We start from the raw sequence: 27,500 nt of genomic DNA, 5'->3' as shown, positions 1-27,500 counted from the left end.
GTTCTGAGTGCTATAGACAGAGAACATGATGGACATTTGGTCAGACTAGTATTATCTCAAAAATCCCAATTTGCCTTCTGTCCACATAGAGAGAAAAAGAGGGAGGGAGAAAGAGAGAGAGAGAGAGAGAGAGAGAGAGAGAGAGAGAGACAGGGAATGACAGAGGAAAAGACAGATGGAGGAAGTGTGAAGCAGAAGAGGGAGGGGTGACACTGCATGCTGTTTGTGTTTATTCCAGAGAATGACAGAGAGGGAGAGAGAGAGAGAGAGAGAGAGAGAGAGAGGGAGAGAGAGAGAGAGAGAGGGAGAGAGAGTATATTATTGTGAATAGGGTTTTTGGGGAGGTACGTGGAGAAGGAGTGAGTGAAGGCAGGAAACAGCATTATCACCACTATCCTGTTTCAGCCGTGGCAACCAGCTTACTCTGAGCTGAGCACGTATGAGAGAGAGAGAGAGAGAGAGAGAGAGAGAGAGGGAGAGAGAGAGAGATAGAGAGAGAGAGAGAGAGAGAGGGAAAGCAAAGACTAAACAGGGCGACTTGAAATGAAGGGGAGGAAAAGGAGAAAGGTTGGAGAATGCCATGGAAAAGGCGCTTCTGATGGAAAATCCATAAAGAAGTGTGAAGAGAGGAGAGGAGAGAAGGGGGAAAAAACTCAGTCCTGCCATTTGGGCACAAAGACTTTGAATGAGCAGAGTGAGCAGAGTGTGGTGAAGAGCAAAGAGTCCTATCAAGACGAGCAGACGGAGGAGAGAAGGAAGGAGGGGGCAGAGAATAAAAAAAAGAGAAAAAGAATGGGAGGGAGGGAGGGAGGGAGGGAGGAGGGAGGGAGGTGTGATCCTGGGTGGGAGAAGGGGGGAGGGAGGAAAATAAGGATTGAGAAAAAAGACAAAGAGGGAGAGAATGACTGAGGGTTGTGCGAGAGATGTGTGATGGGGAGCAATAAGTAAGAAGAGGGATTGAGAGAGAGACAGAGAGACAGAGAGAGAGAGAGAGAGAGAGAGAGAGAGAGAGAGAGAGAGAGAGAGAGAGAGGTGTCAGGAGAGAGGGGAGGGATGAGGAGGGCTTGTGAGATTTCAAACAAGGGATATATACACTGTAGAGAGAGAGAGGAAGGGAAGAGTGATAGACTGACAGAAAAGAGGGAGGAGAGAAGGGAATGAGAGAGTGAGAGAGAGAGAGAGAGAGAGAGGGGAGGCCGTTTCTGAGTGTACAGCACGTGTGGGGCTGGTGCTGAGAGAGAGAGAGAGAGAGAGAGAGAGAGAGAGAGAGAAAGGGAGGAGGGAGGGACAAGAGAGAGTGAGGGAGAGGGAGGGAGAGAGGGAGGGGGTGAGGTATTTAAGCGCTGGAGCAGGACAGCGCAGGCAGGCTCTGAACTCCTAGAGTGTGACGGGAGAAGAGAGAGGAGAGAAGAGAGGAGAGGAGAAGACAAGAAACAGAGCAGTGTGAACCGGCCAGGCACAGGCGGCCCCAGGCACACCCACACACACTCACACTCACACTCACGCGCGCAAGACGTACACACTTGCACTCACTCACTCACTCACCCACCTGCAGGACTTCCTCCAAAACTTGACCTCCGGATTCCCAGCAGCTCCGCTCGAGGAACTCTACCTGACCTGTGACTTCTTCTGCCCCCTCCCCTCACACCCTCCGCTCCCCTCATCCCTCGCTACCAAGCCCCCCCCCCCCCCCCCCCCCCCAACACCTCTTTCTTCTCGTTCACTCTGCTTTCGAAAAAAGGGGGGATGGCACGGGCCTCCTCCATGCTCGCCCTGGGCTGTGCCCTCTTGGCCGCGGTGCTGGGGGGCAGCGTGGATTTGGGGAGTCCCCCGGCTGGCTTCTACCCCCGCTTCAATCCCTTCTTCTTCCTGTGCACCCACCACGGTGAGCTGGAGGGGGGCAGCGTGGCTGAAGGGACGGGAGAGGTGCTGCTCACCCTGCAGATCGCCGGCAACCCCACCGCCTACATCCCAGGACAGGAGTACCAGGGTGAGTCCAAGACAGAGAAGGAGTGAGAGAGAAGGAGTGTGTGTGTGTGAGAGAGAGAGAGAGAGTGTGTGTGTGTGTGAGAGAGAGAGTGTGTAAAATGTGTTCATGTTGTTCATGTGTGCATGTGTTCTTTTGCCAAGAATGTGCGTGTTGATTAATTGGTGTTCCGTTGATTGAGATGATAGAGGTTTGTCTGTGATGTTTGCCTGTGTTGAAACAATGGAGATCCGTCCCATATGGTGTGGAAATGGAAGATTCGTCTTTGTTGAAGTAGGCTGACTCCAGTGTGCATTTGTCTTTTTTCAAAAACATCTGCAAATTGATGGAGATGAATTGAACGGAATAAATGTTTGTTTCTCCCTCAAGCAATTATCAAGATAAAAAAAAAAACTTTGCTCATGCCAAACAAAAGTAAAAAAAAAACCCTGCAGTATTGTCTAATAGATTAGCAATACCAGCGTGGAGTGATTGTCTGACTTTTGAAGTGGTTGCCAAACTGTTGAGTGTCTCTGATCCCGTGCAGTGCAGTTATATAGAAATGGAAAGTCATTTTGCTCGGAACAACAAACGGGAAAAGAAAATCACACTTAGTGTACTTGTTCTAGTCATTTCCATTTCGGCACCAATTTCCATCTGAGTAGATGATGTCCTGCCGGGGTGCTGTTTGACATGCAAGCCGCAGAGGCTGTGCTTTTGTGTGAGCCTGCTGTGTATGTGTGCTGGTGTGTTTCTGTGTGTGTGTGTGTGTGTGTGTGGTGTGCGTGTGCATGTGCGTGTGTATCTGTGTGTGCGCCTGTGTGTTTATGTAACTGTGAAAAAAGTATTGATGAGGAGCGGGACCCATCGCTGTGATCCCACTGCTCGGTGTGTAGGTGGTTTATCCGCGGGACAATCGGAGAGATCACACACTTGCTGAACAAGCGCGGGAGTGCGAGCGAGAGGAGAGCGAGAGAGAGAGAGAACAAGAGAAGAGAGGGGAAGCGAAAGCAAAACGAGGGCAGGATGAGTGCAGCCGACAGAAATAAGATCAAGCAATCAGTAAATAACATCGACAGCAGCAGAGGGAAAGGGAGAGTGAATAACTAGAGAGAGAAAAGAAAATAAAGCAAAGGTGATGGAACCTTTCCCACGCTAAACGCAACACTGTGAACTTACGGTCCAGTCCCTTCTGTCAGCACATGTCCCCAGCCCACTGACACAGAGGTCAGTGAACCAGAGGGAGGAGGGTGAACTGAAGGAAGACTGAAAAAAAAGAGAGAGAGAGAGAGAGAGAGAGAGAGAGAGAGAGAGAGATGGTAGTGGAAACAGATTCCCATAGTGTAGCATATTTGATCAGTTCAGTGTCCTTTGCATTAAGCCACAGGCTCCCTTGCGTGTGTGTGTGTGTGTGTGTGTGTGTGTGTGTCTTGGAGCAGAGAGGGGTTTGTGTATCTCATGAGGGTGTCGTTCAGCACTGGCCACTCAGCGTCACACGGTGTGGCCCCGCTTTGCTCCACTTGGGACTATTTTGGACATACTTGTACGACCTTCTAATGTCAACAAAGCCTGTCGAGAAGGAGGTGGAGAAAAAGGGAATGATTGAAAACAAGAGAGAGAGAGATAGATAGAGTGAAAGAGAGAAAGAGAGATAGAGAGAAAGAGAGAGAGAGAGAGATAGATAGAGATAGAAAACATAAAAACAGCACTCAAGCTCAGCCCTGTGAGTGAGTGAATCAGCCTGTCAGAAGCGGTGGGCTTGTTAGGATCTGGACAGCGAGGAGATTTGAATAACCAGCTTTAGCGAGCAGAGTCAGGTTTATATCATTAGCATTAGAGATGCAGGGGTGTGTGCACTGCTCTGGGAGAAGGGAGGGGCATGGATTTAAATAACAGGCATTAGGACTAGTAGGAGGGGGGATTTAAATGACTAACTAGAGGACTGAGTGGTGGGGAATAGGAGAGGAGAGGAGAGGATGGGAGAGGAGAGGAAAGGAGGGGAGAGGAGAGGAGAGGAGAGGGAGAGGAGAGGATGGGAGAGGATGGGAGAGGAGAGGAGAGGATGGGAGAGGATGGGAGAGGAGAGGAGAGGAAGAGGAGGGGTAGAGGATAGGGCTTTGCTTAGAATCAATGGCTAGATGGCATACTCTTCTCGCATTTTGTGTCTGCAACGCATTGAGCTGGTGAACTGAAATATGTATCGTACTGCTGTGTGAAAATATGAAGTGTTCACAGTCAACTTTTACATTGTGCTTTTAAGGAAAGTCACGTCGCTTGGTTTAATAAACAATTATATAGTATTCTCTCAATCAAACACAGACATACACACACACACATACGCGTGCAAGCGCATGCATACACACATACACACACACACACACACACACACACACACACACACACACACACACACACCAGTCACCAGCTCTGCATGTTGTAGCCAAAACCGCAGGCAGCCATTGTGTGACTACCTTGCTATCCATCCATCCAGCCCTCCCTTCCGACCCCACCCCCTCCCCCCATCACGCAGCTGCCATGCCCCAAGTGCAGTGTTCCTCTCCTGGGCTGAGAGTGCTGGAGTGCCCAGGGGGTGCTTGGGCCCTGGAGGCTCTTTTGGCTTGGCCAGGGCAGGGCAGGTCCGATGGTGACAGAGGGCAAAATGATTGTGGCACTGGTACTGCCCTGGAGAGCGAGGGAGCCAGCTGGCAGAGAGAGAGAGAGAGAGAGAGAGAAAGAAAGAGGGAGAGTGAGGAAGCTGTTTATCCATCTCATGCTGAGTTTCCACTTGGCCTTTCTAAAGCCAGGGCTTTTCCCTGTCTGCATTTTGTTTGGTTGGCATTAGTTCTCATTTTTTATCCCGCTTCCAGTTTTTTTAACCCCTGATTGAATGTGTGCAGAGCAGTTGCATCTTGTATGTTAAGAGAGGAAACAATGTAAATTGAGCCAGAACGGCCACTTCATTGTCTTCCCTCAGGAAAGATGATCCACCTCAAATGGCTGCTCTCTCTCAGGTTCTGTGGACCCGCCAGGCTGCACTTGTATAAAAGCTTTACAGTAACAGTGATAGCTCTTTACCATGGCAGACAGTGTGGTTGTAATTAACTGGGCCCATGATCTCTCTCTCTCTCTCCTCTCTCTCTCTCTCTCTCTCTCTCTCTCTCTCCCCCATCCCCCTCCTCAGTGTTTAAAATGAATGATATGATTCGTGCTGTATGTGAGTGCTCTTGCTGTGCTGTGTTGTATGCCATTTTACAAGGAGGTGGATGTGTGTGTGTGTGTGTGTGTGTGTGTGTGTGTGTGTGTGCGTGTGTGTGTGTGTGCGTGTTGTGTGCGTGTGTGTGTGTGTGTGTGTGTGTGTGTGTGTGTGTGTGTGTGCGTGTGTGTGTGTGTGGTAATGCCTGTTGCTGTGGAGAAACAAAAACAACAAAGAGATGTTGAGTATACTCCCACACTGTATCTAGAAAACAGCACGCTCTTCTGATCTTTCTAAAAGCTTTAATTCCACCGCTGTTTTTAGAAAGCCCACTGCTGCTTCTTTACACATGAAAACCAGGAGGAAAGTGGGAACTAGGACTCTGAGCCAACACAGGGCATTCACTGAAAATACTTGAAAATCCCTTGACCTGTAATGCCACTCTCCTGAATGTGCAGACGTGGAAGTGAAAGAACAAGTTTGTCAGAGAGGAGAGGAGAGGAGAGGAGAGAATGAACCTTGTCAGTTGAGATGGAGTGCAATATATATAGAGAGGGAGGGAGAGAGGATAGAGAGAATGGTACAGAAGAGGCAGAGAAAGAGGAGGAAGAAAATAGGAGGTACAGCAGACCAAATATTTTGGAGACACAATGGAAAAGGTTGGTTGAGGGAATGGAATGGCACAGAGATGTCCTTGGCAGTTTGACTAAAATAAAAGCTGGAATAGAAAGAGTATAGCAGGGAGATGGAAAAGTAAGAGAGGAGACTTACCCCTTTTGACTGATAATGGACTGAAAGGCCGAATTATCAAATTAAATTCACATATAACCATGAACTTGTCAGAGAGAATCAGTGTGCAAGGTTTGCTTAGACTTTTCAGCAGAGTGTATACAGTAACAGTTACTTTACATGTGCATACGGCGTGACAGTACATACAGAGGACAGAGGTTTGCAGTGATGCAGTGAGTATTTGTATGGATGTGTGCGTGTGTGTGTGTGTGTGTGTGTGTGTGTGTGTGTGTGTGTGTGTGCACATGTGTGTGTGTGTGTGTGTGCACATGTGTGTGTGTATGTGTCTTTACTGTGCGTTGCTGTGTGTTTTTTCCTGCTGCTGGAGTGTCGCTCTCTCCAGCCCCTCGCTCGCTGTAGGGCTCTCAGGTAGGGCCAACTGCTCCGCCCGCCATCCCATTGTTCCCCCATGCTGCTCGCACCCCAACACCGCTAATTGCACTGAAGGGGCATTAACAATGGCGGGGCAAAAGAATGACAGAGCACGGGCGAGTCAGGAGAGGAGGGGGCGGGAGAAAGGGGGCGTGGAAAAGCGGTTTTAGTTAAGACCACTAGACCTAATGACCGCCGCTTCTCTTTAGACAAAAGCAGCAATAGCACTGAGTCCCGACGTCTCACTTCAAATGCCCAACGCCAGCCGAGGCACAAAGAGGATTTCTTTTCCATGTCGACACTGGGGCAAAACAACAGCTTTAATGGCATCCTCAAAATAAACTCTCTTTATCTGAGGTGCCAAGCAGCCCCCAGATGTGTATTGCGTAAGGATAAGGCATACGATAGTCTTTTAGTCTTTTATTAGAACAGACAAATCCCCTCCCACCCCGAAGTCCCTAGTGCACCCAACATGGTTGCGGTCCGTGCAACAGTATGAAATACATTTGGCCACTGAGGGCAATGCAGTTGGATATGTAAAACATGCTGTATACTGGTGTGTTACACATGCGGATATTGCCACTCAAAAAGCTCTCTGAGACACATTTTTCTGACGAGATCAGATAGATAGTGTGAAAATTGCCCCTTTGACAAAAACTCAATGCTGTGTTTGTATGGATGTTTGGCAAGAGAGCTAAAGATGGTTGTCACGAATGTGGTGAGATTTTCAAAAGTGGGCCAAATTGCATGCCTTGTCTTTTGTGTCCAAAATGATTGCTATTCAGCGCTCTGCTATGGGCTCTGGCTGTGACGCTCATTTGACCTTGGAGGGGTTGCCGCTGTGGTTGCCCTCTGACCCCTAAACGTTTCGCGGTGGCTTTGAGGGTGGTGTTTCCTGAAAGGATGGCAAATTGTTTGGATTCGTGCATAGTGGAAAACCTTAGACACCACACACACACACACACATAATATATATATACGCACACACACACCCACACAATGTGTGAGTATTTTCAATTTCATACCAAAACCTCACAGCCTGTCAAAACAGTCTAGAACCATCTAAGTGGCCTTAATGCACAAAGGAGTAATGGATGAAACCATACAAACCAGGGTATTGTGGATAGAACAATAGCCATAACTCCCATGCTACACTACTTCACATTGACAGAAAACACACTCTGTTATATGTGGTCTGAGAGCACTGTGATATTAAATGAAAAAATGCAACCAGTTTCTAAATGATAGACAGACTGCTGAGCCACTCTCAGTCACACAACAGACAAGGGCGGGGTCACTGGCCTACTTTTAGACAGAAGGACAGACAAACAGACAGAGAAATTGTGAAGGGCAAGAGAGAGGGAGGATTTTTTTAATGGTTTGATGGTGCTCTCCTCATCGCGAAGGAGAATGCGTCCCCCTAATAGCTTCAGCCGTTTTCAAGAGGTTTGAACCCCTCAAGTTCACCATCCATCGGGAGTTGGTTATTTTATTTATTTATTTATTTTTAAATCCACTCAGCTTCCAGCTGCTCAGTGAGAGTAGGTCAGACCCCAGTAGGAGAGGCATGAGTGTTTGCTTCCTTCACTTTTGTTTTGGGACTCTGTGTCGCTGGGCGTGTGTTTTTACCCGACTAACTTCTCACAAGAATTAAAGCTCTTCGTTTCACTCCCCGTCAGTTTGCGTGTGTGACGCACAGAGATGTTTTAGTGTTCGGGACATTGGGCATAGTTGGGCACACATTGTCAGTACAATAAAGAGTAAGAAAGAGGGAGAGGGAGAGAGAAAGAGAGATAGATAAATCCCCAAAACAAATATATCCATCTGTCCTCAGCCTCTTCTGTCCTTGTCCTTTTTGCAGTACCAGATGGATAAGACAGAGAATTAAAAAAAAATTCATCTGGAGTGTTTTATTGTTTGTTCATAGACACGACTCAAGCTCTCTTCTGTCAACAGAGACAGATACAGACACACCTTCACCTCATTGGTTTGCGCAATCAATCACGTTTGCCAAAGAGGTCACTAGACAGGCCAAATGTTCCACCCACTACAGATAGATCCGTCGACTGATCACCAGGCTATTAACCGGTCCGTGGGGAGCTGGCCCGGGCTGTCAGTCCCGCCTTTATGGGCCCAGGAGGGAAGCCCCCGGACACAAATGCGCATGGAAGTGGGTCATGTTTCTACACCATTGTTCAGTCTTTGTGATCAGATTGCAATGTAAATGGAGAAGGACCACAAGGGCTGTCCTGATATGCTAAAATAACGCGCGAGAGGAAAGCAGAGGACTCTGCGATGAGATGAGATGAGTTTCGTCCACGGAGGAATGATGTTGTGTAGTGGTGCACTTTCTACACAGTCATGTGGAATCTAAATGAATTGTTAGTGTTGTGTTTGTATCAAGTTGTTTCTAGTAAAGCTTGTTTATATACTCATGTGTAGTATATAGATATATTATCAAACTTTTGACTTTTTTTTTTTTTTTTTGTGATTGAGGTTGGTGCCTTCTTTGACTGGCTTTATTTGTAGGATGCCCAGATTCAAATTTTGATCACCCACCAGCTGATCACCTGCCAGCAACCATAGCCATGGTATAAACCAGAATAAAGTATTAGACATTTAGGCTAAATACAACACGGTGCACCAAATGCATTACGGAACAGCCTGAGTCTGAGTCAGAACACAAATGTACGCTGGTGCTCATGTTGGCGTGGCAACTCCACTCCAAATGAATCCATCACATCTGGGCATGGGCATCGTCTCGGATAGCAGTGATGGCGCTGCTCTCTGCCAGTGTGGCGCCAGGTGTCGTCAGTAAGTGTAAAGCATGGCCAACCGAAGCGCCAGCGTGAAAAGGTCCTGCCAGGCATCTGCATGCGTTTGTGCCAGTCTTATCTGGGCAGCCGCCACTGGATTTGGGGCATTTTTCATTTTCAATTTCCTACTCCCTTTTCATTTTGCGGCCAGGACCAAATGGCTTTTAACGAGAAAATTATGTATTTCAGTGTGTGTGTGTGTGTGTGTGTGTGTGTGTGTGAGAGTGTGTGAATGTGTTCGCACGCACATACATAGGTGAATATGTGTGTGTTTCAGGTTGGTGTTTGCTGTCTGTACATTGCTTCAATATTGAATCCTGGGTCGTATGTACTATACATATGCACATCACATGTCTCTATAACAAAGAATGCTATCTGTCTGTCCCTATCTGTTGATACACTATCCCAAGCTACAGCTAAGCTAACACACTTTTCTAACATGGTGTGGGGAGATGATTAACACTGCTGCTGTGATCTACTGCCCATTCAGATAACTGTTCAACCAGCCTGATATCAGCGCTGCCAAACCCCCCCCCCCCCCCGAGGCCATGGAGTTAGTGCTGCTGCTGCTGCAACATCAGCCCAAGAGCCATCCATCCAGCCAGACAGGCTTTTTACAGCTAGCCTGCCAGCATTCTCTTCAGAGAGCAGCCCACTGCAACATCTGTCCCCATTAACCACTCTGATGGCACCAAATGAATATAAATTTTGTGCTCTCTAATCAGCTTGTGGACCAGGAATGTCATGCACCAGTCGTTGCTAGCTTCCTCTATGAAGCGTTGTTTTTCTGTGTGTGTGTGTGTGTGTGTGTGTGTGTGTGTGTGTGTGTGTGTGTGTATGTGTGTGTGTGTGTGTGTGTGTTGCGACTCAAGCTGAGAACAACAATGCATCTGAAAATGTGATTGGTTGCATTTTTCACAGCAAATAAGGGCGTATGCGGAGCACGCTCGCACCTAGACAATAGGCCGGTGCTTGCTAATGGATGCCGTTCATTTTTTCCTGCAAAGTAGCGTGTCTAATTAAGTCCTCTTTGAGAGATGATGGATCCTTTTAGCACCGGTGACCTGCCCCCTCTCCCCCTGCCCCCCTCCCGTCCCCCTCTCTTTTCTCTCCGCCCTCATCAGGCAGTCTGTGAGGGGCTATGAGCCCTATTTTGCATCAGCCCCCATAGGATAGGTTGTGTCAGCTCAGCCGACGGCCCAGCTCTCGTTTAGAATGGAGAGGCAGCTACACCAGCCTCTCCTCCTCCTCCTCCTCCTCCACTTACTCCGCTCGCTCCTTCTGCTGCCACAGTCGTGGTGGTGGATGCCCCTCCCGGCATTTCCATTCAGCCCTGTGTAATCCCTGCCCTGGGGCAGCGTGTCGTCTGTGCTGATAGCATTCAGCCCTGGCGAACGCCATTCAGCAGCACGTACTCCCACAACAGAGGCAGGCAGCCCGGAGTGTGCATCACCGGGCGGATTAGCCCTCTCTCTCTTTCTCTCTCTCTCTCTCCTTCTCTCTCTCTCCCTCTCTCTCTCTCTCTCTCTCTCTCTCTCTCTGTCTCTCTCTCACGCTCTCTCCTTCTCTCTCTCTCTGTCTCTCCTTCTCTCTCTCTCTCTCTCTCTGTCTCTCCTTCTCTCTCTCTGTCTCTCCTTCTCTCTCTCTCTCCCTGGCCCCCATCAAATGCCCCAGCCCTGCACACCGCACCAAGCCGTAGCTCGAGATGGAAGCCTGGTGAGGGGAGATTACAACCGTCTGCGAAAGCCCATCTTGTCTGATGTGAACCCAGACCCCTCCCCACACCCCCACACCCCCACCCTTCTCTGGCATCAAGATTTTTTTTCCCACCAACCCTCATCATCATCTACCAATCACAACCCAACAACCAACCAGACAATGCTAGTCCTCCCCCACCTGACTCCTCCGTGCCATATCCATAGCTGGATAACCCCTCAGAGCTAACGTATAGTGTCTTGACTATGGGCCCAGAGGACTTCTGGTTCTGGAAAGATAGATCTAGAATCAAAGCTGTTCAGCATGTTCCCAGAAGTCCATCTCGGTACATAAGAGCCATCAAACATGTAAGAGTGGACTAAAATTAGTCCCCTGACTGGACATTCCTCTTATAAAATCCTGGAGTGCTGGTAAACATTCTTCAGGCTAAGAGCTGTTAACCTGGGCCTGCGAAGGCCCTCCAAGAGAGTGTGCACGTGAAGTGGAGACTGAAGTGTCGTGGAAATGTGCCAGGGGTCATGAGCAGGATGACCCTGGCATAGGAGGACCCGGATGCCTTCATCCTCTAAAATACGTTAATCATCTAAAATGGCCTGCAAAACAGATCCCTTTTCTGGGAGGCAGGGAAACTCTTGGCTGGTTAGCGGATGGATTTTGTGAAATTTAGTGGATGCATTTCTACTTTGGATGATCCCTATGTTCCTTATTTACATGGTTACACTGCCTGCAGTTAAATAAATAGTATCACGGGGAGTGTACATTATCAGAAGGAGAAAATATGTGAGACATTACCTTTGTTTTGTCTCTTTATTATTCTGGAGAAGCTTCTGGAATCTCACACAGGGCTGTTGAGTTTGGCATCACCTGCTGAGCCAGACAAGGGCAGCTATCCTGAAAGTTAGCTTTCCTCAGCGTTTCTCCTGGGCAAAAGAAGGTGGGAAATTAAAGTGGCTCTCACCTCAGCCCCACTGCAATTACCACGGGCACCAGCCCTCCAACACTACACCACCACCACCACCACCGCCAGTTAAATCTCTCTGCCTGCCAGTAGTTTTTGCCTCATCCTGCTGTGAAGAGCAGATATGGCTTATATGACCCATAATTAGCATTTTCAGTGGTTATTTAATTTTACAACCATGTGTTAATGTGTTGTTTGATGTGCTGATTTAGTGTGACTATTAATTGGCAGCAATGGCAGCATCCATTGTCAATAGACGCTGCTGAGTGTTAGGGTATCCGTTTTCACCAGGGCAGAGAAATCTGGGGCACTGTGTCTCTCTGAGCCATCGATTAGATGATTCCGTGTTAAGCAGCAGGGTTGGGGGTTGAGCGAAGAGTGGGGGTAAGTTGGGGAGGGGGATGAGGAGGGGGGAGGAGGACACATCGGCATTAATTACAGCGATGAACACAGTCTTGTTAAGCCCGCTCGGGTGATTAAGAGTGGCGCATCCTGGGAGCCGCTCCCCATTGATCAGGTGCCAGTCGAGGCTCTCGGCTCTCGGCTCCCCCTCATTACCCGAGACCAACCTCTTAATTAGAAATCAATCCCCCGCGCTCATGTGAACACACCCTAGCTCACTTCTGGGCCACTTCCCTTACCATTAGGTGCCCCTCAAACGGAATGATGGAGGCAGGTTTGAATACCAAAGAACTGACATGCTTGTCCACTGGTGGCATTCTTTTTTGCCACACTGGTTACATTTACATTTAGTCATTTAGCAGACGCTTTTATCCAAAGCGACTTACAATGTATACACATTTTACATTATTTTTTTTATTTTTTTATTACATTTACACTGATGGCACACTGCACATCAGGAGCAATTAGGGGTTCAGTGTCTTGCTCAAGGACGCTTCGACAGGGAATCGAACTAGCAACCTTCTGATTACTAAACGACTTCTCTACCACTGTACCACTGTCGCCCACTGGTAAATAAAATGAACAGAGAACCAATCTGAGCTGAGAACTTTCTTGGTGTCAGCTCTACTGGGCCGAGCCCATGCAGTGGCATGACAGCTTTGACATTTTTACACTTCCCTTACCATTAGGTGCCCCTCAAACGGAATGATGGAGGCAGGTTTGAATACCAAAGAACTGACATGCTTGTCCAACTGGTGGCATTCTTTTTTTGCCACACTGGTAAATAAAATGAACAGAGAACCCAATTCTGAGCTGAGAACTTTCATGGTGTCAGCTCTACTGGGCCGAGCCCATGCAGTGGCATGACAGCTTTGACATTTTTGACTGCACGACGTGGTGAAAATCGCGGATGCCAGTAATCGCAGATGTTTCCCACGTCCCAGATGTGTATTTTTAGGAGCAACGTTTTGCGAGCGCATCACCGGAGACAGGGCGTGTCGTCTTTTAAAAGAAAATATCATATTACGGGCGACGATCTCCCACCGGAGGCCCAGCATGCAGCTGAGGAGGAAGACGCAAACGCAGAGAGACAAAAATGTGCGACCGGGCGTCGGAAACGAAGGAGAGCGGAGAGGAGTGGAAAGGAGAGGAGAAGGGGGAAATTGCAGATTCACTTTGCATGGTAAAAAACCCTCTTCCGACACGGCGGCTCCATTATTCATACTGGAGCTATTATATCCAGCCGGCGCGAGGCGCGAGGCGCGAGGCGCGAGGCGCGAGGCGCGAGGCGCGAGGCGCGAGGCGCGGGGGACTCTGGTTACAAGACAACACCCCGGGGGTAATGGAGCCTGTTGTCTGGGGCCCGACATGGAGATGGGAAGAGGCGGTCACGGGTCTTTTACCCTCCGCGCGCCGCCGTCCCCTCTTCTTTAGCGTGGAGAAAAGGCAGCACAATCAAAAGCAAATGGTGGCAGAAATCAAATGGCATCGATTCTTTAGCACAGTCATAAACCCATAACGCGCTTCTGCGGCACGCCCCGTTTTAGAAACACGCAAGGGGGTTGTCGGTGAGCAAAGTTGGCGCTCGAGTTCTCTCGTAGTCAGAGTGAAATGATGGGCGATAGTGGGTTTTTCATCTCAAAGCAAGAGTTGGCGCAAATGCGGCTGGCCTTGGAGCTCATATAAACTGCAGTTTGAAGTGTCAAACCCAGGAGAGATGCCAGGAGTGGGGCAGGTGCAGCAAAATAACAAACATTATTCTCTTTCATCTCACACCGTGCTTTTTTATTACCTTTCTCACACCACTCCCACTCTCCCCCTCTGTCTGTCTAGCTCTGGCTCTCGTGGGGATACTGTAGTAAGGCAGCACTTGTTGAGTTGTTTTCCTGACCAATTCTTGAGCTCCACACAAAGAAAATGGGCATGAGGTCTATGAGGGAATTGGTGGTTTATGGGCTGAACTTGGCACTCATGACAGCTTCAAAGCCCACGTTATGTTTCTATTTGATGTCCTTAGAGTGAACCTTTGAATTATTGTATGCCTGCAGACTAAAACTCCAGCATAAAACCCCATGTCCACATGTTATCATCCATAAGCATTACACATGTTTACACGAAATATGCCCCTTCATGAGAGGGGGGCGTGAGGAGGGTGAACTTTGGACTCTTGTGGGTGGTTGAAGTGGATGTCTTCACCAACTGTCTATGGCATCTATATTGACAACATTCCTCACCCCCCCCCCCCCCCCCCCGCCCCAAAAAATTAGGAGCTACCTAGCATAAATCCCCCAGAATACCTAGCATAAACCCCCCAGAATACCGCGCTAAGTTTGCATGTCGTCACTCCCCACTGTCCCGTGGCTGGTGTGGCTGTGAAGCAGGGAATCAGGGAGGATGGGTGTGGAGAGGCTTGGCCAGAGAGTGTGGGGAGGGAGGGGGGGGGGGGATTTCCCTGGTCATTTTACATGATTGACTCGTCCAGCGGGGGGTAGAAAAGGACAAGGCTGGAGGAAATGGCCCCCAGCTGTGTATTTCTGTGTGTGTGTGTGTGTGCGTGGGTGTGTGTGTTTGTGGAGGTCAGAGGTATGAGAGGCCGCCGTCCCATGTCCCAGGGAAGGGTCAGGCCTGCAGAGAGGAGGCCGCACAGGGTAGGTCAGTGGACATTAGTCACGTCCTGTTTCCTGCTAGATCCAACCGCTCTGGAAACAGGTGCGCACGAGAGACAGAAATTATGCAACAGGCCATCTTAGCTACATATGTAATGTTATCCTTGCTCAGCTTGTGGTGGGAGGCTTGAATATTTGCTTGTGTCTGTTGATTCTTGTGTTTGTGTGTGTTATTGTTGTCCATTGTGTGTTTGTTTCGCCTGTTTGCTGTTGAGGAATGTGTGTGTGTGTATACTGAAGATTCTTTGTTTGTGCTTGGCTGCGTGTGCCAGTCATTCTTTCTTTGGGGACGTGAGATGGTCTGTATTTGTGCAATGTGTGATTTATTGGATATCTTTCAAAGTGAGCTGTGTATGTTCGTGTGAGATTTCCTGGATTGTTGATCTGTCTCACCAGTGTTTACTCCTGAGATATCTCTCTCTCTGTGTGTGTGTGTGTGTGTGTGTGTGTGTGTGTGTGTGTGTGTGTGTGTGTGTTTAGGGGTGGGATTCTCCCACTGTCTATAGCCCCATTCCTCCAGTAGAGGCTGACTGAGTTTACCGTGGTTTTCATTGCATTCCTAAAATTCTTATGTGGAAAAAAGCTCTCCTGTTCTCAGTGGCATCTATTCTCTATGTGTATGTGTGTGTGTGTGTGTGTGTGTGTGTGTGTGTGTGTGTGTGTGTGTGTGTATAGCCTCTTTCGCATACAAAATCCATAACAATGCCAGATCTGAAATAGATAATGAATTGCTATTCCCACTTAGCCGTCAATCACAACAAAGTTCTGTGTGTCTGTCTGAAAGAGAGAGACTATCTTCAGGAGAAAAAGACAACCACAGGGCCTTAATTTACCCACCTTGGAGCCTTAATGGGTCGTCCAGCTTTAACAAAGACGCTCTATGTTGAGAGCTTTGTGACTGTGCAGCGAAGCTGTTAGACACATGGGGTTGATCACGTTAAGCACTCACACTCTTCTGGCACCAGGCACTGAGCTGGCAGATAGAATCACCCAGAATGCACTCATCTGCTTTTCTTGCTCCTCTCTCTCTCTCTCTCTCTCTCTCTCTCTCTCTCTCTCTCTCTCTCTCTCTCTCCCTCTTCTTTTCTTTTATTGTTTTTGCGTTCCTTGCTGTCGTTTAGAGCTCAGGAGGAGAGGAGAATTGCTCAGCGGTGAGCCAGAAGGAGTTTTTTTTTCTCTTTTTCTTTCTGGTGGTGAGGTCTGCCTGTTGAGAGATTCCAAGCAGGGTTGATGCATTCGAATAGCTCATCTCCAGCACAGCAAGGGTCCTGTGGATGTGCACGCACACACACACACACACACACACACACACACACACACACACACACACATACACACACACACACACACACACACTCAAACTCTCATTTCTTTTTGTTTCCTCAGGATCACTCTTCTATTCAGTCATATAACTGTGTTTTTTTTCCCTTCCACTCTTACCTGTGTGAAATTGTCTTAGAGAATGCGTGACTGCCCTTTGATTTCTTCGCGTGTAGATTGCACAATAAAGATGGAGTCTGCACATGTGCGCCCGCGTACTGGGTTCGATGAAAGCTTCAGTCCCACCGAAGTGATGAATAATGATAAAAGACTGCCAGGTGGTTTTGAATCAAAGACATTTCCTGTACGGATAAAGAGAATGGCCTTTGATTCGTCAGGAGCCGGCGGCAGCTTGCTGTTGGAAACATGGAGGTCATCTGTGGCCACAGAGTCCTTCAGAGCTGATTTAGGCTCTGCAAGTCTGTGGGGGCTCACTTCTTGTGGGAGTGAAGCCTGTTTTGTGCATTTGATGACATTTATACACACCTATAGATATTTGATAATGAAAAGACGCTCACCCCATGCACACATACAAACAGGAAGGCTTGCATGATATGACAAGTATGGCTGTGAGCTGCTGATTTCACTCATTGGGAGAGGAGAGAAAGGAACGAGAGAAAGAGAGACCGAAGTAGAAGGAGAGAAAATTTCACCCCACAGGCATCTTCTTTCATTATTGTGCAAATCACGACCACTGGGAGCGAAGAGACAAAAAACCTGCCAACATGGCGTCCCTCCTGAGATCTCCGCTGTTAAGAAATACAAGCAGCAAACACTCCCACATGTCTGACACTCGTTTGTTTTTCTACAACCGGAAAACAGCCCGGCTCAGAGTCCCAACGTGTGGGCAACGCACTGAACACAAACACTGACCCCGAATCAGTTTGAATACTGACCACATCTCAGCCCTAGCCATCACTCTAGTGGTCAGTAAGGGCCTTTAAGCCCCTTGAAAAAAATCCCTTTTGTGGAAAAAAAGACATCTTTGTCATTATTGAAGCTTAAGAAAGGCGGTCCCCTGGGTTTGTTGTCCATATGGAGGCATGTCCTGTGTGGGCACATGTATGTTGTGTGTGTCTTGTATGTTTGTGGGGGTGGGAGGGTGGACATGAGCGGGTTCCACACAGCAGCAGATGGCCTTGCCAGCAGGGCAGGGAGATGCCAGAAGGGTATGCGATGGAATGAAGGGTGTCGGAGATGAAATATGTGGCGGGCATGCGCAGAGATGTACTACGTGCCCAGCGCTCAGAGCATCAACGCAACATTCATGTATTACATGGAATGCAATGACAGCTCCCTCTTTTTTTATTATTATTCCGATTTATTTTTACCGATTCTCATTTCCATTTACCTCTGATTGGGAGGAGGAAATGGAACAGCCGGTTTGCCAGGATGCCTTTGGGCAGGTGCTGGCCCGCGGAGCTCAGGAGTGGTCTCGGGGCGAGGGTGGGCAGGCTGGCACAGAGGGGAAGTGGCGCCCCCCCCCCGACACCGGCTCTGGCCGCGGAAACAGATGGGCACGTATCGCCCCCCCCGTGGCAACCGGCCTCCATTTCCTGCGCTGCACGGGCTACTCTGCTGCTCGGACAGCGGGGGCTTGTGGGATGTGGGTCAGATGGCCCTGCTATCTTTATCCCCCAACCTTGCACTTCCCTGGAAAGCAACCAAATCCACTAACCTATCAGCGACTCTGAAGAAAAAAACAATTGTTCTCTCTCTCAGGCGCTTTAAAGAGCCTTCCTGGGTTTACGCGAAGAACACGAGACACCCACACTGGGTGGTGCGCGCGTGTGTTGATGCCGACTCCCTAACGAGACCCACTCGCCGGTGCAATGAAGCCGCTTCGAGCCAAGTCTTCAGCAGGCAGATGGAGGTGATCGCAGCGGTTACACGTGTTTCTTCACGTCGCATCTGTTTCGTATCCAAGAATGAATGGCTTTCAGGCCGTCTCTCCGAAGAAGCGGTGGAGAGGAAGTGATGGAGCGAAGCCTCGCTTGGCCTTTTTGGAGAAGAACAGCCAAGGATACTGTGTTCTTAATCCACCATTGCTTTTCACTTACGCTCATAATAGCCTCTTACATGGACCTGCCATGAAATCATTTTCCACTTCTCACAGCAATAAATCTGTCTCTAGGAAATCCATGCTGGGATCTCGTAGCTTCTTTTATGTAATAACCACACAGCCCTGAAAGAATCTGTGTGTGTGTGTGTGTGTGTGTGGGTGTGTGTGTGTGTGTGTGTGTGTGTGTGTGTGTGTAAAGGTGTGGAATGCTACATGTGTGGCTTTGTGAAACAGGAGACACTGTTGAGCATTTGAAAGAAGAGAAGCATCCCCGTACACACTCACTCATAACGTACTCATAACACACACACACTCACTCATAACGTACTCATAACACACACACACTCTGGCACGCTGGCTGGGTGACGCCCAGAGATTACATCGTCTTCCTGACCGCCTCACTCTAATCCTGTGCCATGCTGTTACCTAAGAGTGAGGTAATGTGCCGTCAGTGTGCCAACCAACGGTCTCCGCGCTCCCCCCCCCCCCCCCCCTCTATCCCTCTCCATCTCCCCTCCTCTGCCCCTTAGGGACCCTTTTACAGGGGCGCTTTTAGGGTGCCACTGGGCCCCGTTAGCCTAAGGGTTCCCCACATGCTGGCACTGTGGCCCATGACCGGCACACACTGAGGGCCTTTATGTCTGCCACATGAGTGGAACTGCTCACAGACAGAGTTTCCATCCTTCCCTGGCATTGGACGCGCTCTTTCTCCGACTCTCTGCAAACCCCTTCACTCTCTCATCTTTCTCTCTGACTATTTCTCCCTCACTCCCTTTCCCCTTGTATTTCTCTGATGCTCCCCACCTCTCCTCCCTGTCGTCCTGTCCCTCTTCTGTGGGATATTAACAATAATGGTCAAAAGAGGCCCTGGGGTGCTCCACTGGCTTGCCTCTTCCCCGCTCGCGTTCTTCCTCCATTAGTTCTGATGATTTCCTAATGCACAGGGGGGATTTGCTGTCTGTTTCTCATTCGTTCCATTTCTTCTTCTTCTTTTCATTCATGAAACGTTGGTTTCAAGGAAGCATTCCCGATTCGTGCATTTTGGACACCAAAGTCGAGGACGTGTTAGTGCATCATCTGAACCGAAACTCTTCTCCTGGTGGACATGAAGTGATCTCCTTTGGGGGCCGATGCACTCAAACGGTGTTTAAATCAACATCTGACGTCGGACCACCATTCAAAACATGTGCTTCAGCTGTCCAGACAGCAGTTCTCTCTACCCCCTCAAACTTCTCGCAGTCATCCCTGCAGCTGAGGTTTCTGCGGTTGCCTTTGCTCATTAGCATTTAAGGATAAATTCCTCTTTTCCACCACAAATATATCAGGGATATGCTATACTGATTCTTGGGCAGATTTGCAAGCACGCATGCTCTCCTTCTGCCAAGACTGTTGCCTGCACTACAAACACAATAACACTGCTGCTAATCTGGATCCCTGAATCCTGTAGCACTACATGTACATTTACATCTCCTTTCATTTAGCACGCGCTGTTAGCAGCAAGTTAGGAGATCTCATGGGAGGAAGCCCAAAGTGTGAAGTCATTGTAGTCAATCCCAGAGTGTAAAGAGCAGACAGTAGAAGAACACAGAGAGTATGAGAGCGTTATGCGTGGTAGGGGAGCAGTTGGGTAACCGGGCATTGTAGCAGTCGGGGCGCCGTTCACGTAAACGACCCTCCTGTTGACGAGGCGTTCCTCCATGTCTCTTTGCGGGAGCAGGCATCTGCATTCTCAGTCATGGCCTCTGTGGCATCATGCTGGACTCTCTGAGGCGCTGTTGGGTCGGGGTCTGTAGCGGCCTGAATAATTCATCTGACCGGGTCACCGGTGTGCCATGTAGCTCACCACGCCGACCCAAACCCCCCATGTTCCTCTACGTGTCCTGATGCGTTCATTTCAAAGAAGAGGGAGATAAAAAGAGAGAGGAAGTACATGATGGAGAAATAGAGAGAGAGAGAGAGAGAGAGAGAGAGAGAGAAATGGACCAGAGAGAGAGAGAGAGAGAGAGTTAGTTGCATGTTTTCTGAATGCCACCTGGGTCCATACATGAACATTACCGCTGTATGTATGAAAGTTTAAAGACAAAGCTCTGTCATTTCACGGTCACTCCTGTGCCATGGGCCTTCCTCAGCACAGTGGAGGTTCATGTTTTTATTCTGCCGCTATTGCAAATAGGTGAAAAAGCTCAGAGGAACTTTACTATTCAAAAACAAAAACATAAAGGCTGGGATGAAATGTATGGGGCAGAAACGATTTCTCTTTTTCCATGAGTGAAAAAGTTCAACCCTCAACACCAAGAAACCCTTAAAAAAAAAAGCAGAAAAGTCACCGCCTCAGCGGCTTGTGTGTGCGCGCGTGTGTGTTTCTGCTTCTTTTTATACATTTTCAAATGCTCTTTGTCCTGCATCCATTTCTCTCCTCTGTGTGCTAGCAGATACATTGGGCTCCAGCGCTTTACTTGGAAGCACCTCAGACGCTTGCTGTTCTCGCCTGGCCGCTGCCTCAGTTCCTTTGTGTGTTGTTCTAGGAGCTGTGTTTCTCTCTCTCTCTCTCTCTCCCTCTCTCTCTCCCTCTCTCTCCCTCTCTCTCTCCCCCGCTCTCTCTCTCTCTCTATCTCCCTCTCTCTCTCTCTCTCTCTCCATCTTCTGTGTGAATTTTCGGAGTGCACCCTTCCCTTCTTCCCTTCTCCTCTCTCTCCTGACCCATCCGGTGCGCTGTGAGGCTGCAGAGGGGCTCCGGGGCCCATCAATAGTTGAGTAGGCGCACAGCGTTGTGCAGCGGTAATGAGCCGTACCACATCGCACCATCAATATTGCATGGCGGAGTAGAGGGACCAGAGGAGACCCAGTGTTGCACTGCCTGAGAGAAAGACGGGGGTGGGGGTGGTAGAGGTGGAGAGGTGGAGGGAAAGAGAGAGATAGAATGGACAGATCACAGAGGAGGGAGAGGTGTTGACAAAGGGAGAAGTTGAGAGGGAGTCGGGGTGAGTGAGAGAGAGAGAGAGAGTGTTACAGAGAGGGTGAGGGAGGTAGAGAAATTGCGGAGTGCAGGTGGTGTAGAGTGAAGAGGTCAGCTAATGAGGGGATGTAGAGGTCTTACAGTACCAGAAGTCACGAGAGGGATGAAGCATAGACCAGGATCCCTTTGAAGGGGGAGAATGGGAGGATGGGAGGATGAATGAGGAGTAGAAAATGGGAGAGAGAGAGGAAAGAGGGGAGACAAGGGCTCTCCAGCATGCATTAGCCAAAGAGGAGAAAATCCTCCCTGCTCTGAGAAGATGATCACTGTCTTTCTCTCGCTCTCTCTCTCTCTCACTGTTCTCTCACTCTCTCTCTCCCTCTATCTTTCTCTCTCTCTCATTCTCCACCTACAGTTACCTGGTTGTCAGTACTGTGCCAGTGTTTTAACAGGTTCAGACTGCCAGTAAAAGACTATTTATTTGACTGAGCCAGCCAGACATAACACATCTGAAAAATGTAAAAAAAAATATTTCCAAATCTAGGTGCATCAAATGAAACATATTTGTTATTTCATACCAGTAACAATTTCACAAAGCACAGCAGCATAAACAGACTGAAATCCCTAACACACACAAACTCACACCCCATAGTATTCTCTTGTCCCATACGTTGGATTCACATGCATGCCTACACACAAACTCACTCCCCAAATTATGTATAGAGACTTTGCACCCTGCCTCTGTATGACTTTCACATTATGGTCTCCTTTGCTCTTATTTCAGATACACACATAGACACACACACACACACACACACACACACACACACACACACACACACACACACACACACACACACACACACACACACACACACACACACACACACACACACACAACCCAACACAAACCCATGTATAGTGTGTGTGTGCGCGCGCGCGCGCGCGCGTGTGTGTGTGTGTGTGGAGGGGAATGTTAAGAGGCATCTTCAAAGGCCTGCGTGTTCCTGAGGTTTAACTGCGTGTGTAAACCCCCTGCAGGTGAATGGATCTGATCTGATACGCTGTCTATCTCCCCCCTCTCTCTTTTCTCTTTCCATCTCCCATTCTCATCCTCTCAGAAACAGGTCTAAATAATTTAGATTGTGCATTTTTATCGATCCAAGGTCTCCCAAGCTCTTGGTATCCCACTGTAACCCATCCAAATCTACTTCACATTCTCTTTGGCTCTCTTCTCTCCCTCTCTCTCTCTCTCTCTCTCTCTCTCTCTCTCTCTCTCTATTGGCACCTGTTTTTATTCTCCAACATAACCCCATGTCTCAATCTTCCCTTCTGTTTTTGATTGACATATTCTCCTGTTGACATGGGAAGATTGAGTGACAGAAGTAGACATAGAGACACATAGGGAGATGAAAGGAGACAAAGGAGGACATGAGGGAGAGATTACACAGTGACTGGAAGGAAAGAGTTTTGTATGGCTGGGCTTCATGGCAGACTGGCTGTGTCTGTCTGCTGTAGCCAGACCAGAGAGACCGATGGACACACCACTAGTATGTGTTTGTGTGTACGTGTGAGAAATCATGAAAAAGAGAACAGCTTCTGTCTAAATTGGTCACTCTGACTAATTTGTCAATCGTAACCTTTTTTTTAGTCTTTATTCTTAAAAACAGGTCATTTTGGTTATGAAGGAAAGAACTTGTTGTGTAGAGGAAATCTGGAGAGAGATTGATATGCAAACATTATCTCCCTTTCGAGTGAGTAGATTAAAGATAAACACAATCCAAAAAGGCACAAAGTGTTTTCCTTGACTTCTCTCTTCTTGCCATTTGATGTAGCCAAGTCCACCCAGCTCACATACAGGCTCACTGCTTGAGCCCAAGGGCATGTTACACTACTGTTACACCACCTGTCCAAACCGCCAGCATTTCACTGGCTACTACTGCAATTGCTATGTTGTAGTGAAACCCACAATAACTGCAGTCAATTCACTCAAAATAAGTACCTGTACATGTGTGTGAGTATTTCTATGTGCAAATCAAACAGTGTATGTTAGCCAAAGAGAGCACTGCTTTCCTATTTAGAGTATTGAGTATTACTCATCGAGGATAAACAACGTGAATGTGTGTTGAACGTCTATGTTTTTATTCTGATAGTTTTATGTGTAGATGTATAATCTTTCACACAGCCTGGAAGCAGTTAGAATATTCCGCGTGTGTTGGTTTACTTCTAACGCATACTAACAATACACACCGTGCATACTAACCAAACTGAGGTCCTATGACAAAGATGCTCTTTACTTGGGCATAAGGTTGGCAGTTATTTCTGCTACTGAGCAGAAAACACAACTAAGCCTAAACAAATGTATGTGTCTCCAGTTTTTATACTTTTTATATTCATAAGCGAATATTTCTGGCGTTGTCCGGAGAGAGGATTACATTTGTGTGTAGGTGAGTCAGACTTATTTTGGGTTAAAAAACATGAGGAGGCGAAGCTTAGAGGTTTGAGATGTACACTGGGAAAGGTGGAATGAATTATTAAAGGCCTGAAGCGAGAGGAGACACAGAGGGGAAACAAAGCGAGGGAGCGAAAGGCGATAAAGGAGAGGCAGAGGCAAATTATTACAGGGCTGTGGTTAGAATTCTTAGAGTAGCGTTTCTGCACCCACACACATAGACGCACACAAAAACACAAACTGCATACGTTTTGGGAGACACAAGACGGAGTGTTTTTGAAACAACAGAACAAAGACGTACACAAGCCCACAGGAAGGAAGCCGAGACACATGGCTGACCAGCGCAGCGCTCCAGACAGCCTCTGCAGACACGCAGGCAGGCAGGCGTGTGGAGCAAGAGGCTGTGTTCAACATGCACACACCCACCTAGTCGTCTGCACCCACCCCACACCCTACAGCACACCCTAAAGCACACACACACACACACACACACACACACACACACACACACACACACACACACACACACACACACACACACACACACACACACACACACACACACACACACACACACACACACACACATACATACAAACACACACACACAAGACCCTCAAATACAGTCAGCCCCATTATACACACATAAGACCCACAAATACAGTCTGCCTCCATTATACACCCCCGCTCACCACACACACTCACAAAGAAACAGAAACAGATACCCAAACACACACCTCCTCCTTTTCCGTTCCAGCCCCAGCGCTTCATCCTGTGGAGACGTGTGAGGAGTCAGTGCACAGGGCAGATAATAGCTGCAGTCCGTTTGGCTTTTTAAGGCTTTTTTATGAGGCATTATCCCTGCTAGGCTTTGGGAGTGGATCTCCTTTGAACTGGTTTTCCCCTCTGCGTCATGATCTGTCTGCCTGGGTCGGGGCCAAACGGGCCTCCTTGGCCGCGCCAGCCAGTGCAGCGCTGGCTCTGGTTGTCTGCCGTCCTGCACCTTGTTAGCGGGTTGTCGGAGGCCTTGTTTACAGGAAAATCAATACCTTAAATGATGGACCTGCTTGGCCTCCCCGAGCCGGAATACAGTCACCTGTAATGAATACATCAGAGGACATTTCAGCCCGAAACATTGATCAGCAAGCTGTCGTTTTTGCATTAGCGTGCTTAAAGACGGTATTATTCCTGGAGCCGAATGCATCATTACTCATTGTATTATGGTGGATGGTGCGTGATATATAAATTCATGGTACATAGCACATACAATACATGGGGCAGCTCTTGCTGTGCTATTCTCAAGTAAACACACTGGAATATATCAATAGCACATAATTCTATTCATATGATGCTTGAAACCCTATTCTGCTTCAGTATTCTTCCCCTGGTGACCTGTTCTCTGTGGTGGGTTCTGGTGTCATTTGCAGTCAGTGGCTGCTCTGTGGCCCCAAGCACACCTCTCCCTGCCACCTGCCATCTGTGGTGAGGGTGGCACCGGGAGGTGCCGTATCCGCCCCCCAGGAGGGGGGGGGGGGGGGTAATGAGGTGCTGACTAACAGCCCTTAATGGGGATGGGGCTGTTTCATTAGCACCTGTCCTGTGAGCTCGTTAGCAGCAGGAGCGTGTTGCTAGTGACTTGGCCTGTTGGCCTATCAGAGAGTCTGATCAAATGTAGGTCACGCAGTCACAACCCGCGTTATTGCCGCGGCCACTTTCACTTGTAAGGGTGTCCGATGGCCGACCGCATCCCAGAGTCCTCTTTGGATTGTTCCACGAAGTGACATTATCACACCCCCACCCTTTAAAGGCCTTCTAATCAATGATTCATAACATGAGCCAGAGTTGAGAATAACAACCTCTGCGTCTGCCTGCCAGGTAGACAGTGATGGATGTGCTAATATGATTGTAATATAAAATAAAGGGCATTTTGTCAAAGTACATTTGCATTTGATTAAGGGTTTTTGGAGAAAAAGCACTCAGCTGTAGTTTGTGTGTCACTGTGTCACTGTGTGTATGTGTATGTCTCGGCGGGTGTGTTTATGTATGTGTGCGTGTTTGTGTGTGTGTGTGTGTGTGCGTGCAAGTGTATGAGTTGTACTTTGCCAATGTGTTATCAATGTTAATGGGTTGTGCGCATGCATCACATACAGCTAATGAAATCCAGTTGTGTGATTCTGAAGTAATTGCCTTGCATACTTTCACTGAGATGAACTACTAGGATGCTTCCTGCATGTCACAGCATTCCACTCAACTCAATTCAACTCAACTCAATCTCTCTAATCTCTCTTTTTTCCAGTGACCGTCTCGACCAGCACCTACTTTGACGGCCTGCTGGTGACCGGTCTCTACACCTCCACCACTGTCCAGTCGGCTCCCATCCCCGCCCCGGGCGCCTTCGGCTTCGGTAAGTCCCACAATTACCTCACCCTCCGTAGCCGGCCAACGAGCCTGACCGCAACTTCAGTGCCGAGTCACAGCGGATATCTCACAAAAAAAAACAAATGACCAGCAAATCTGGCCACACCAGTCAAACTCCAGCCCGACATTCAGCATTCCAAAGCAAGCAGATTAAAAAGCGTGCTGTGTTTGAATATGAGGGATGATGTGGTTATACTGGTCCCGATGGGTAGCTGCGGACCTCAGGATCTCACACTTAAAGGTCAGGTTCAGGCAATTGGTTCAGCCTTGAACGGAACTGTGAGGGTGAGAGAGATATCGGTCCAGCCAAAGATGATTCTAGAACCAAACCAAACAGTGACCATTGTTTGACAGGACATGATGGATGAGATGGATACTGTGGCTTTGGGTCTAGTGTTACTCTTCGGAAGGGGAAGGTAATACGAAGATGTTAATTCCCTGATGGTTGTAAGCAACATTACAGACCGAAGAGGAACACCCATAAGTTAAGCTTAGAAAAAAGTGTTTAGCCAAGAGGCCATTATAAGTGGCGATCTTGGAGGAGATCTTGGGCTGTTTTGTAAACCGCACCTATATTTACTTAAGACTTCAGCTAGTTTCCAGACAGTTTCCAGCTACTTCGAAAGAACAGTATTACTGTGTTGTGACTCTAGGTTTCATTTTGGACTTTTTTCCCACTCTTGAATTTGAACTTCTTTCCTTTTTTATTAGTATTTGGATGCCCTCTTACTCCTGCATTTGAACATCTCTGACAGATACATGTGCACTGATCCTGCATTTATCATGGCTTCTTTTTTAACCTCTTTTTATTAACACCACCAAGAGAGATATCCTCACACACCCTTACATTCCCTTACAAGTCCTAACACTGCTGCTATCTGTGTGTCTATTTGTGTGTGCCCTTGACTGAGTGTGTATGCAGTCATGACTCTCTCCATTCAAAAGCCAACTTTCTGAAATTCCTACTGCACTGCTACACCTGAGTTTGTACGTGTTACTGCTGTTCATCCATATCCAGCAATCGTAAACATCATGGATAGATTGGTGTGTTCTCATTGGTTGAACTTGACAGACCCCTAGCTAATGAGCATCTCATGCACTGTTTTAACATCAGCTATATATTAGGTGGTCCTGTTAGAATGTGTTGTTAGGGAAGGCGTGGCACAGATGCCCTCACTTCAGCAGGTTGTTGTAGAGGTCATAGGTCAGTTACCTCAGTTGTTTCTTTTGGATCTTTTACTGACACAGCGCAAGCATTCTGGTAGGCTGCCATTTTAGCTGCACATGTGTTGCTAGTTAGCAGAGCATCTGTATTAACAATCCTTGTTGTTCCTTTCCCCCTGAGTTTATTCAGTGACAGGACACCACAAAAACTTTATCCACATTATTCAGATCCACGGAGAGTCACCCACAT

The 27,500-nt window shown here is 48.2% G+C and overlaps 1 protein-coding gene across 1 annotated transcript in view; it reads left to right on the top strand.

Annotated features, from left to right (window-relative positions):
- Positions 1–1,724: 1,724 nt before the first annotated feature.
- The window catches only part of reln (reelin), a 108,755-nt gene continuing 82,979 nt past the window's right edge, over positions 1,725–27,500 (top strand). Inside the window, exons 1-2 of the mRNA XM_031565283.2 lie at positions 1,725–1,990; positions 25,965–26,072. Coding sequence (XP_031421143.1) covers positions 1,747–1,990; positions 25,965–26,072 — 352 coding nt within the window. The 5' untranslated portion in view covers positions 1,725–1,746. The remainder of the gene's footprint in view (positions 1,991–25,964; positions 26,073–27,500) is intronic.

The sequence above is a fragment of the Clupea harengus genome, chromosome 3 (genome assembly GCF_900700415.2).
Source record: "Clupea harengus chromosome 3, Ch_v2.0.2, whole genome shotgun sequence".
Classification (NCBI taxonomy): Eukaryota; Metazoa; Chordata; class Actinopteri; order Clupeiformes; family Clupeidae; genus Clupea; species Clupea harengus.
The sequence above is the reverse complement of the archived record's forward strand: the minus strand, read 5'-3'. Positions and strand labels throughout refer to the sequence as shown.